At 33.7% G+C, this 12,363-nt stretch overlaps 1 protein-coding gene across 1 annotated transcript; it reads left to right on the top strand.

Annotated features, from left to right (window-relative positions):
• The first annotated feature begins 7,156 nt into the window (after positions 1 to 7,156).
• LOC145165313 (cation/H(+) antiporter 18-like) lies at positions 7,157 to 11,815 on the top strand. Its single transcript, XM_079084028.1, has 5 exons — positions 7,157 to 7,384; positions 8,252 to 8,483; positions 9,071 to 10,072; positions 10,159 to 10,736; positions 10,832 to 11,815. Exons 2-5 carry the CDS (start codon positions 8,289 to 8,291, stop codon positions 11,478 to 11,480), a joined length of 2,424 nt encoding a protein of 807 aa, XP_078940154.1. The 5' UTR covers positions 7,157 to 7,384; positions 8,252 to 8,288; the 3' UTR covers positions 11,481 to 11,815.
• The last annotated feature ends 548 nt before the right edge of the window (positions 11,816 to 12,363 follow it).

Below are 12,363 nucleotides of genomic sequence, written 5' to 3'. Positions count from 1 at the left end.
GTTGCCTTCACCAAAACAATTTGATAGGATGGATATTTGAGAAATACGTTATTTGTGATTTATTAATATATTATAAGAATAATATATTAATTGATAAATTATATTATTTAATTGGTATTGATCAAAAATTAGTTTGGAATTACTTTAGTGATTAAAAGAGACTAATTAAATTAACAGGGGCTGATTATGTAAATCAGTGAAACATATAATTTGGGCTAATGATCCATGATTAACTAGTAATGGACTAAGTTCATATAAGAGTCCATGAAGTGTTATTGGATTAAAAGCCAAAGTGTATGAATTAGGGTTTACAAGTGACCCTTGGAATTCTACACTATAAGTATGTTCACTTAGCTCCAAAATCGACACACAAGTGGTTCCAAGAAGAAGCTAGTCGATTTTGGTGTCTCCTAAACATCTCTCATATTCTTCTAATTGTTCTTGGTGTTTGTGACTTGACTGAGCAATCACACTTGAGGTGCTAAGCTCTTATAAGGCCAAGAACTACAAGCTACAAATAAGAGGTATTCTTCTAACTATTTTTTTATGTTGTATATCTCCAATTGCATGCTAGTTAGGGTATATGCTTTGGAAAATGAAATTTCATGTATAATTAGAGAAAACTTAGATCCAAATCATCTAGGGTTGTATGTGCACCATAGGATTGTTATAGTACATAAAACCCATCAATTCTTGCCATGACAATAGCTGCAGTCATATCCATAATCACCTAGCAACTTCTTCTCTTTCTTCTCATCGTCATTTTGAGAATTCTTATAACTCTCCTCTCTTGGCTTCTCGTAATTGGAATTGCCTTACTTATACTTGTTTCAAAAACGAGAAACATTATTCTTAAAGAATTTCTTTAGGTTAGACACCATTAGTGCTTTATCTTCCTTAGAGAGATCATCATCGGAAATGTCAGATTTGGAATCATTAGCAACTGACTTATTTTGCTTATCACCTTTAGCAACCAACGCCAACGATCCAACACCAGAGACTAGCTTCGCTTCTTTTATGACTTCATCTTAATGAGATTTCAGAATTCCCACCAGTTTTGCCAGAGAATAGTTTTTGAACTGTTCATGAGCTTTAACAGTAGAAATTATCGATTTCCATTCAGATCTGAGACCGTTCATGAACGTTACTTTTTCTTCAATAACTTGTCGTTTAAGCTTATATTTAAGCATTCTGCTCAACAAGTGATTAAAGCGATTGATAGTTTGATCTAGATTTTCATCTGGTTTCTGCACAAAGGATCCAAACTCTGAAAAAAGTGTCGTTTGCAGAGAATGTTCCAAGTCATCATCACCAGAATATAATTCCTTCAGTCTGTCCCAGATTCCTTTTGCAGTGTCGTATGAAATGAAAACAAAAACGGAATGTGTTAGGTGGAAGAGAAAATCAAATGATTCTCATTGCCTTCAAATTACACAACAGCTTGTCATTCTCATCATTTGGAATTCCTGTATTTTCAGCAATGATTGCATCATAGTCAACCTGAGTTTTGACTTCTTGTCTAGTACCTGAATACTTGTACGTTTCTACCGTCATTGCATGCCAAATGCTAGATCCATGTGTTTCGATTCCCAGCACATAATATTCGAAATGAAGAGCCCAAACTTCGTAATCTTCAGGAAAAAGGATAGGAATCCTTGTTGTTGATCCAATACTACTTGGAAGATTGAATGAAAGAGAGTGAAGATCATCGTTAGGCATTTTAGCGAAAGTTCAATGAAATTGAATATAGAATCGGATGTGTGAGCTTGAATCGAGTCTAAGGGAAAATAAAAGATTTAGATCTGAGATCTATAATCAATATTCAACAAAGAGATTGCAAAATGCGGAAATGATTGAGCGAACAAAAATAGATATGAGAAAACTGAAAAACCCTTAACTCGACAGAAGAATAACGATTAGATTACACTATCTCTTTCTCTGATACCAATTGTTAGAGTTAATATGATCGATATATTCTATATTAAATGACAAAGTAAGAAATGAACTAATGATTTGAAATGATAATGATAGAAGTGAGACAGATTTTCATTCACTCAGCATAGGAACAATTCGTTTACAAGTTCGGAACTATTATGTCTATGCTGTCTAAAAAGCGTATTTAAAAGGTATGAACAGTGCCCTATTTATATACAAAAAGATAACGATTCCGAAAACAGACATGCCCCCATTTCGGAGCTGGAACCAGGCTAAATTCCGAAAACTATCAATTTGACAAAACACAAAATGACTTTACAGCCAAGCCTTTGGAGATCGAAAACTAATCTAAAACCAAGAAATGGCCCAACTTTAGGATGGTATTTGTGTATATATTTGCAGAAATTTGATATGTAATTAGATGTTGTTTGTATATATATTTGCAGAAAGTTGATGTTATTGTTGCCGAAATTATATGTTATCCAAGAAATGGCCCAACTTTTCATTTTTGAAATTTTATTTCCTTTTGGTGTAAGTAGATCAAAATACCAGAGTAAGATTTCAGCATTACACCCCTTGTTGTAAGTTCCTCCCATCCTATTCCTATCAGAGAGATATTAATTTGTTCTATGAAAGCTTTGATATTGATTCATGTTTTTTTTTCTAAAATAAAAATCAGTCAGCCAAGAAACATTTGACCTTCTTCTTAAACCTCTTAGATTTATATAAGTTTTTTCATTTCTATTTAACATGTTTCTTTGTTTAATCCTTGTAGAATGGCAAGATAATGACTTTAGAAGAAAAGCAGGTACTTTGTTTTATGTTTTGGAATTTATAATGTTAATATTTGTCATTCAGTCTCATACTTTCATTTTATTTTTATATATATACATATATATATACTTATGATTCTATGTAAATATGATCTAACCAACCTTGGAGTGTGGTATCTCTGCAACAAGGCTGATAGGAATAAGTTATCTGACAAGGCACATGTGATACATAGATAGATATTGCTGTTCTTTTTTGCAACCTACTTTTAGGTTTTTTTTAATATATTTTTTTGTAATAATTGCATACAGGAACAGCTGAGACTTGCTAGCAAATCCGTTGTTGGTCATGTCACAATCGGGTCCGGGGAATTACGGCTGCTGAATCTTGAGGTTCAGTTCAATTAGTCAACAAACTCTATGTTTTATTTTATAAAGATTCCAATTTCCATCACTCACTATATATTTGTATGTGATATTATTATTATTATTATTATTATTATTATTATTATTATTATTATTATCATTTTCCGGGAAATTGTTGAAACTATAGTCCAACTAAAAACAAATTGCCAAAAAATGGCTTCTCTGCAGATGCTGACAATAAGTTAAGATCAGTGACCATGTATATAGGATGTGTGATATTTTACACCTACTCAACTTTTTCTCTGAGGGGCGATATGGTCCAGGTAGATACTTAGGTGGCTACTTTTGGGAAAAACAACATGTGACATCACTGAATGATTCGTTTTTGTCAAACACCATAGATACTAACAAGAGATTTAAAAAAACGATCATGATCTCACCACGATTGATATTTAGATCTTTGGAGTCTCTGTAGTTGACACCATGTAACATTATCACTTCCTTTTGGGAAGAGACCTTTAGTTTACTTTTTAAATCTGTAAATGTAGATATCGAATTGGTAATGAATTTAATTGTGGAGGTAATATGTAATCCATAAAAAGAAATCAAATTCCCCAAGTCATTGTTTATTCATTTTACCCAACTTTACATATTTGTGTGTAATCCATTGTCAGGTATGAAAAAGATAACAAACAAGGCTTTGTCGAATGCTAATGATTACCATGCAAAATACTTTAGTAAATATTAGTTATATACCGTTTTCGACTTGGTGATATAATTGTTTGGTGTACGTGGAATATTAGTTACATACCGTTTATAAATGAATACCTTCCAATCCCCGCAAAACGGGAAATCTTCCCTAGTTTTAAGAAAATCCATAATTAAAAAATTATTTTGTTTATCCGGTTAACCAAACCGATTAAACTCGATATTATTTCGCTTGACTACTGTTAATTTAAAATAATCTTCTTTCGTTTGATTACTTACAGTTAATTTTAAATTATATTAAAAATTGATTTAACCTAATCAAATAAACCAAAATATGATTACACAAGTATGTTATACTTTCGAGACTATTCTAGCTCTCATAATCTTCTTTACAACCATTTAACCATTTTGAGACTTAAGTTATTTATTGTAGAACGACTTGACATTCACTTGGTCATTTCTAAAAGAGACGAAACTTCCTCCATTGCCATTCTTCACAGTTCACACCTAAATCACATTCTTTACACCCAATATCTGAAAATTCAACAATGAATGTAGCATAAATAGGAACCATATTCATATGACAACTACAAGATACGTTAGTTATACATACAAAGAAGACCAGTTACAATGATTGGTGAAAGATCAAAGGCTGTCATTAATCAACCAAATAGAATTTGTAACTACAACATACCAAAAAACCTCTCACAATCGAACGATATGTTGAAAAACAAAGGCTTACCGGAGACTCTTACCCGTAAATAGTGCTCCATTAGAAATGTTATTTGGCCCAAAAACGCACTCTTTGTGATATATATGCTCAAAAAAAGATTTGACAATTTTTTTTGTTCATTTTGGAAATTTGCATGTACACACAATCAACAGTTATATGGACTGTTGATGAGCACAATCAACAATCACAACTGATGATTGTGCTTATTAGCCGTCCATATGACTGTTGATTGTGCATAAATCCACATTTCCAAAATAACAAAAAAAAATCATCAAATCTTTTTTTTTAGCCTAGATATAGCTTAGACGTGTCATTTAGAGAAGATTGATGTTTTTAGTTTTGAAAAATGATGAGCTGATTATGAGTTCACAAGTTGTCACAAATCTTTTGATTCTCAAAAGAACCTGGATCTCTCTCTCTCTCTCTTTATATATATATATATATATATATATATATATATATATATATATATATATATATATATATATATATATATATATATAAAGAGAGAGAGAGAGAGAGAAGACCTAAACTTTGACTCTTTTAACGAATAAGCCATCATTGTTTTTTTATTTACGATTAAGACCAAAAAAACCAGGCAAACGTACGCGTTAATCACGTACAAAGCTCATTTTTTATTAATAGGGTTAAAGTTTAAGGATTTTTTTTGAAAATTTATATTTGAAAAAAGTGCATATCCACCCGCACATGAAATTTTTTTTTTTTCGATTTTTTTTATACGAGCCATACCAAATGCACATATGGAATTTGATATAGAAATATGGATAAAAAGTTCTTTATTCCCTCCCACATTCTCTATTGAGCTTCGTTCTAGTAATACGTATGTATATTATGGTAATTTAAGAAACCAATGTGATATTTGTTTTTTTAGGAAATTAACTTTTTGACCTCTTATGTCTGCAGACGATAACACATTTAAGAAAAATATCAATGTTTTAAAAACCGGTTTTTTAGTTGAACCGATATGGTGACCGGTTTCCGGTTTAACCGGTTCGACCGCCTGGTTAACCGGTATCTATAATTTTCATATTTTTTTCTATTTTTCTATACATACATACATATATAAATCATGAATTTGATGTTTACAAGTTTAAACATTAAAAATATATATAAAAATAAGTTGTGGATCAATGCAAATACTTTAAAATAACACATAACCATAACTTTTAGTGTTTTACATCAAAATATATACGTCAAAAAGAAAATAAAATATAATGCCAAAACAAAACATAGTTTTAAATTAATACAAACACATCAAAAACTTTATAATATTTCCATATGTTTTTATTTAGAAAAAACTAAATAGATTTGAAAAAAATCACAAAAGTTTATTATGCAAATGATTCTTTTCCATGTAGTTTTATTCGGTTTAACCGGTTCAACCGGGTTTTTTCTAAAAACCGGCCGATTCAATCCGGTTCAGAAATCGACGTAAAACCGTTAATAGTTGAACCGCTCCCTCCCCCTGTTCCCGGTCCAACCGGTTCGACGGACCGGTTCAAACCGGTTTTTAAAACATTGAAAAATATTGTTTGTTTTTCAGAAGACAAAAGACATAAAAGCTTTTTCGACCTTTTTTTTTTCACAGAAAATAAGAAAAATAGTTTCTAATTTCTAAACATGTTTTATAAGTTGTAATCTTAATATGATATTTTTTTTCTGCTACCGTCACCATCACCGTCGCCACCATCTCTGCCACAACCACCACCGCCACCAATAGCCCGTAAACGTTAAAAACAAACATTTTTTTTGAAGATTGAAAATATAAAAAAAAAACTTTTGATCTATATGTTCTTTCGTAGAAATAAAAAAAAATTCCAAAATATTTTACTTGTTCAAAAATAAAAACAAATAACAGCTTGATTGTTTATATTACAAAGCGTTTTTTTTTTTTTTTTTTTTACTTTAGATTATCATCTCATGTAGTGACGAGCACCTTTAGAGTTAGTTTGACTTTTGTAGACGATAACGACTAGTCAATATTCAAAAGAGCGCTACAAATGGTTTATTCGAAGGGTAAAAGAAATCTGGTTACAATATCATAAATTAAGGGAAAACTATTGTTGCTAGATATCTTTTGGTAAAATCTCACTTAAATATTTTATCAAAAAATATAGTACAAATTCTGATGCAAATATTTAAAATGCTATGTTTTGTTTTCAAATTCGTTTTGAATTCCTAAGTCTATCTTTTTTTAAGAATTAAATATAATATGTTGAGAGTCGATACCAAATTACATTGGACTTAACTGAATAACTATTTATTTGGTTTTTAAATGAATTATCTAGTCAAACATATTATTTTTTATAAGATTTATTTGTTTAGAACAACAATACAAGAAAATATCACAAATAACACATATAAAACAATAAATATGAACCAACAAATGTCCATATTTTCAGACTGTTTTACTTCACAGAAGTAATAAATGTCGATGAAAAAACATAATCCGTTAGTTATATTAATGGACAATATTAATAATCCAATATTTTTATCCACTCTATTCGCTGACCCAACATTTGTAATCAATTTATAATATTTTAAAAAAAAAGAAAGAGAGTTAAATAGGCACAAGTGTCGAGATGGATTAGATTAAGGGTTTGATCAAAGCTAATCTAATCGATGGATCTATAAATACGGAAAACCCGATGCCATTCTCAACACAAACATCATCACATACAGCGAGAGGGCACTTCTTGCTTCTCTGTATCATATCACTCTCCTCCCAATTTCTTTTATTCGCTTAATGCTTTGTCAATTAAGAAGAATAAATATATCACAAGAACGACTAATCACCTTATGAAATAAACAAATCCCTTCAACCGTTTCCTCGATTTCCGTCGATTTTCAGGTATTTCTCTCTCCCTCTTTGGGCGTGTTGGCAAAATTCTTTGATCAATGTGTATGTCTGTGTGTATGCATCTGCATGTGCTCATCGATTTGAAGATTGTACGGTTACTTACAAAATGTATGGAGTGTGTTTGTTCTTGATTCATACTTACCGCGTGGGGAAGGGGGGAGTTTTACGTGATTTTTAGGGAAAAAATTTCCATGGTTCCGTGTAGGAGACAAATTGGGATGTGGGTAGTAAGGTAATTTCACAGAGGGAACCCTTTTATTGACTGACATGCAAATTTCGCATTGATTTCAAAGCAGGGTTTTGCCGAATAATCGTGTGAGTAGTTTGCAGTTGTAGAATTCTATTTTAGGGATTGAAAAAACAAGAATGCAGAAATTTTCTTGAACGTCTCTTTCCTTGATTTTTCCAATTTCTTTTCTTTTTTGTTCATCTAGTACGTAAGAAACTCTTTTTTGTGAGAATTTTGATCGAAGTTACTCAAGAACATACTTTACAAATTGAGATATGAATCCATGACTGCATGTTGATCAACCCATAAGTTTAGTATTGTCCTTTAATCTTTACATTTTTTAGAAGCATGTTATTTTATAATCTTGCTTTACATGTGCAGTTAACATAGGATCATATGGATGAATTATATAAATAATAAATTATATGGGAGTCAAAAAGTTCTGTCTTTTAGAGTCTTCAAGAAAATCCCAAGAAAGTGCTTTAAACTTTTTCTTTACATCGGAATTAGTCGCACTTTAATACCGTTTCGATTTCTCAAAGCATGCCCAAATTCAACATATAAGAAGCAAACTTGATGTCCACAAATTTTCTTGAAATCTGATCAAACTCATATATTTCTTGATGCAGGCGGATCTGTTCTTGTGTTCATTAGCAGCGTGAAAAAATGGCGACTGAAAATCCAGGTCAATGCCCAGCCCCTATGAAGGCTACATCAGAAGGGGTCTTTCAAGGAAACAACCCCTTGGATTACGCTCTTCCTCTTGTAATTGTACAAATATGCCTTGTTCTTGTGCTCACTCGTGTTCTTGCCTATCTTCTTAAACCATTAAGACAACCTCGAGTCATTGCTGAGATCATTGTAAGTTTCTATTATCATAAATTCATAATCATCCAGCTGTTTTTATTTTGAATCCTTTGTTGTTTAAGCAAACAATTTAATGAGCTCGTGCACAACTATTTAGCTTACACTTATTTTTTGTGGAACGTGCCATTGATGATTGATTATTATATTGTTTTATCACGATCTTTGTGGGAAATCGTTTAAAAAAAAAGTAGGGGTTCTCCTTTGGGTTTGCTTACTTTTTACACGATCCCTTGATTAAAAAACAAACACCAATAATGCAACATAGGGAACAATAAAAGAAAAGAAACATGAAATCTATTGTATACTTTATAGCATAGTCAAAAGCACTTCCACATGGTCTATTGATGTGATTTCACTTCTTTTATTTTTCATATAAAAAAACGTTACATTTTGACTTCAAATTTTTTGGTTGTTGTACTAGCTATTTTTTTAAGGGTCCAAATACACATTCAAAGAACTTTTCACTTTTTCATAGTTGATACAACAAACTGATTTTTCGAACTATGCAACCATGTTTAGTGAGAAAAATTAATTGTTCTGTAAAAACTTTTTTACCAATTTATGTTCATATTGTTTTGCAGGGTGGGGTTTTATTGGGTCCATCGGCTCTAGGGCGTAATACAGACTACCTTCATGCCGTTTTTCCTAAAAGAAGCTTACCAGTGTTGGACACGTTGGCTAACTTAGGGCTTCTGTTCTTTCTCTTCCTCGTTGGACTTGAGCTCGACTTACAGTCACTTCGTCGGACCGGAAAGAAAGCTCTATGCATAGCTTTGGCCGGAATCACATTTCCGTTCGTCTTGGGAATCGGTGTTTCCTTTATCCTCCAAGACACAGTCGCCAAAGGCACAAGAGAAGCCCCATTTATCGTTTTCATGGGTGTCGCGATGTCCATCACCGCTTTCCCTGTCTTAGCGCGTATCCTAGCAGAACTCAAACTTTTGACCACCGACGTCGGTAAAATGGCCATGTCAGCAGCTGCGGTGAATGACGTGGCGGCTTGGATCCTACTCGCACTTGCAGTCGCACTCTCGGGCAGCGGTCGGTCTCCCCTCGTTGCCCTATGGGTGTTCTTGTGTGGGTCCGCTTTTATCCTTCTGATGTCGTTTATGATCCCACCAATTTTCAAATGGATGTCGAGAAGATGCCCGGAAGGTGAACCGGTGGACGAGCTTTACGTCTGTGCAACTCTCGGTGTGGTTTTGGCTGCCGGTTTTGTGACGGATACCATCGGGATTCACGCGCTTTTTGGGGCTTTTGTGGTGGGCGTTTTGATTCCTAAAGAAGGCGCGTTTGCAGGGGCATTAGTGGAAAAAGTTGAAGATCTTGTTTCGGGGCTGTTTTTACCGCTTTACTTTGTGTCGAGTGGGTTAAAGACGAATGTAGCCTCCATCAAAGGGCTTCAATCTTGGGGGCTACTTGTTTTGGTTATATGTACGGCTTGTTTTGGGAAGATTGCAGGAACTGTTGGTGTTTCTATGTGGTGTAAGGTTCCATTTTCAGAGGCTCTTGCTCTTGGGCTTTTGATGAACACTAAAGGGTTGGTTGAACTCATTGTTCTCAACATCGGGAAGGATCGTGGGGTATGTATTTTTTTTCTCTTTCTTTTGTAAAATGTAATGTTTTTTTTATGTGTTTTTGTTTCTTGATTTATAATTTTTTTTTTCAGGTGCTGAATGATCAAACTTTTGCGATATTGGTTCTGATGGCTCTTGTGACAACATTTATCACGACGCCTTCGGTTATCGCGGTATATAAGCCTGCAAAAGCACCTACAAAATCGGAATACAAACAGAGGACAATTTACAGGAAAGGATTTGCCTCGAGCCAATTCCGTATGTTCTTCACATTCCATGGAATCAGAAACCTACCAACAATTGTCAATCTTATTGAAGCCACACGTGGGACTGGAAAGAAGGAGACGCTTACAGTCCATGCGATGCATCTCATGGAGCTTACAGAGCGATCTTCTGCTATCCTCATGGTTCACAAAGCCAGAAGAAACGGACTCCCGTTCTGGAAGAAAGATCAAAATGTTGATTCCGACCAGATTGTGGTGGCTTTTGAAGCGTTTCAGCAACTCAGTAAAGTGTCAATTCGACCAACAACCGCCATTTCTGCTGTTTCAAGCATGCATGAAGATATCTGTAGTGGTGCAATGGCTAAGAAGGCAGCCATGATTGTTCTACCTTTTCATAAACACATGAGGATCGATGGTCAACTCGGTACAACTCGCGCAGAATACAGGTAGTTAAATTCGTCTTACTACATACATACATATCCAATTAGCGATGGTTTTTTTGACAGTTTTTAATTTCGTTTTCATTTTTTTGTAATTTCAGGCATGTTAATCGGATGGTTTTGGAGCACGCACCATGTTCGGTGAGTATCTTGGTTGACCGTGGGTTTGGAGGGAACTCACATGTTTCTGCAAGTAACGTTGACTCACAAGTGACTGTTTTGTTCTTCGGAGGTCATGATGACCATGAAGCTTTAGCTTATGGAGCTCGTATGGCGGAGCACCCAGGGATCAACCTGGTAGTGGTCCGGTTCATTCTGGATCGTGACATGGCCAATTCAGGCTCAGTGGGTGTTGATATCGATGAACCCACCACTATCGAGGCACGATCAATGGATGACGATGTGATTGCGGATTTCAAGGAGAAGGTTATGAAGAACACCACCATTAAGTATGAGGAGAGGGTGGTCGGAACTGCTTCAGGGGCAATCGAGGTGATTCGTGAACATAGCCGGTGTCACCTGATTCTGTGTGGGAGGATGCCGGAGGGTGAGCTGGTGGCGTCCATGAGGCAGAAGAGTGAGTGCCCGGAGATGGGACCAGTCGGGAATTTGTTGATCTCGCCGGAGATGTTGTCTCCGGCGTCTGTGTTGGTGGTGCAGCAGTATCATACTCAGCTGTCGATGCACTCTCTGGCTTCTTTGAAGGAAGATGAAGTGACCACTGATCAAGGAGAATATGACTCTAATTAACTATAAGTTTGTTGTGGTTGATTCGGTCTGGACCGGGCTGGATCTCGTTAAGATAACTAGACCGGAGTTCTGGTCTGCTTCAAGTTTATGACCGGACCGGTGGTGGTGATCTAGCGTTAGTGTATATGAGAGGAAAATAAAAAAAGGAGGACGTACATGTGTAACAATTTACATTTGTGGGTTTCGTTGGATGTTGGTTTATGTAAATCTTTTTTTATTTTTGTTTTTTTATTCTGAAGATTTCGACTACTCTGTAATTATGCGCAAAAAGTTGTACATTATTCTGTATGTGTTTTATCTCATGGATGAAGCTCAAGAAAAGACAACTTTACATCTTTCGTGTTTCGTCGCTCGAAAAGTTATTCTGTTTGTTTTGTTTTTTTTTTTCCTGTAAAATCCATTTTTTATTTGTGGTTTTATATATATATATATATATATATATATATATATATATAGATTTAGGTTCTATGGAAAACAAAAAACCCTAAAAAAAACCTTAAGAATCATTAAAATTAATAAAAAAATACTTAGAGATCACAAAACTTTTTTTTGAATTTTTTTATCAAAAAATGGCAACTTTTAGGTCAAAATTGCTGAAAAAAATTTGTTTTACAAAAAAAAAATAAAATTGATTTTTTATTTTTTTTTTAGCGAAATTGTAAAAAATGCTGCGATTTTTTAATAAAAAATTCAAAAAAAAGTTTTGTAATGTCTTGGTATTTTTTTTATGCATTTTTATGATTTTTGGTATATATATATATATATATATATATATATATATATATATATATATATATATATATATTTGATAACATTTTAATTTTGTGAAACATGAGACGCAATCATAATCACGAGAGATCAAAAAATTAAAAAAAAAATTGTA

This window comes from Lactuca virosa, chromosome 3 (genome assembly GCF_052849685.1).
Source record: "Lactuca virosa cultivar CGN04683 chromosome 3, Lactuca_virosa_CGN04683_v6, whole genome shotgun sequence".
Taxonomy (NCBI): Eukaryota; Viridiplantae; Streptophyta; class Magnoliopsida; order Asterales; family Asteraceae; genus Lactuca; species Lactuca virosa.
The sequence above is the reverse complement of the archived record's forward strand: the minus strand, read 5'-3'. Positions and strand labels throughout refer to the sequence as shown.

Excerpts from the sequence above, each read along its gene's own strand:
- LOC145165313 (XM_079084028.1), top strand. The coding sequence starts at position 8,289 with ATGGCGACTGAAAATCCAGGTCAATGCCCAGCCCCTATGAAGGCTACA. Across the intron at positions 8,484-9,070 it reads GAGTCATTGCTGAGATCATT|GGTGGGGTTTTATTGGGTCC; the intron begins GTAAGTTTCTAT and ends ATTGTTTTGCAG. Across the intron at positions 10,737-10,831 it reads ACAACTCGCGCAGAATACAG|GCATGTTAATCGGATGGTTT; the intron begins GTAGTTAAATTC and ends TTGTAATTTCAG.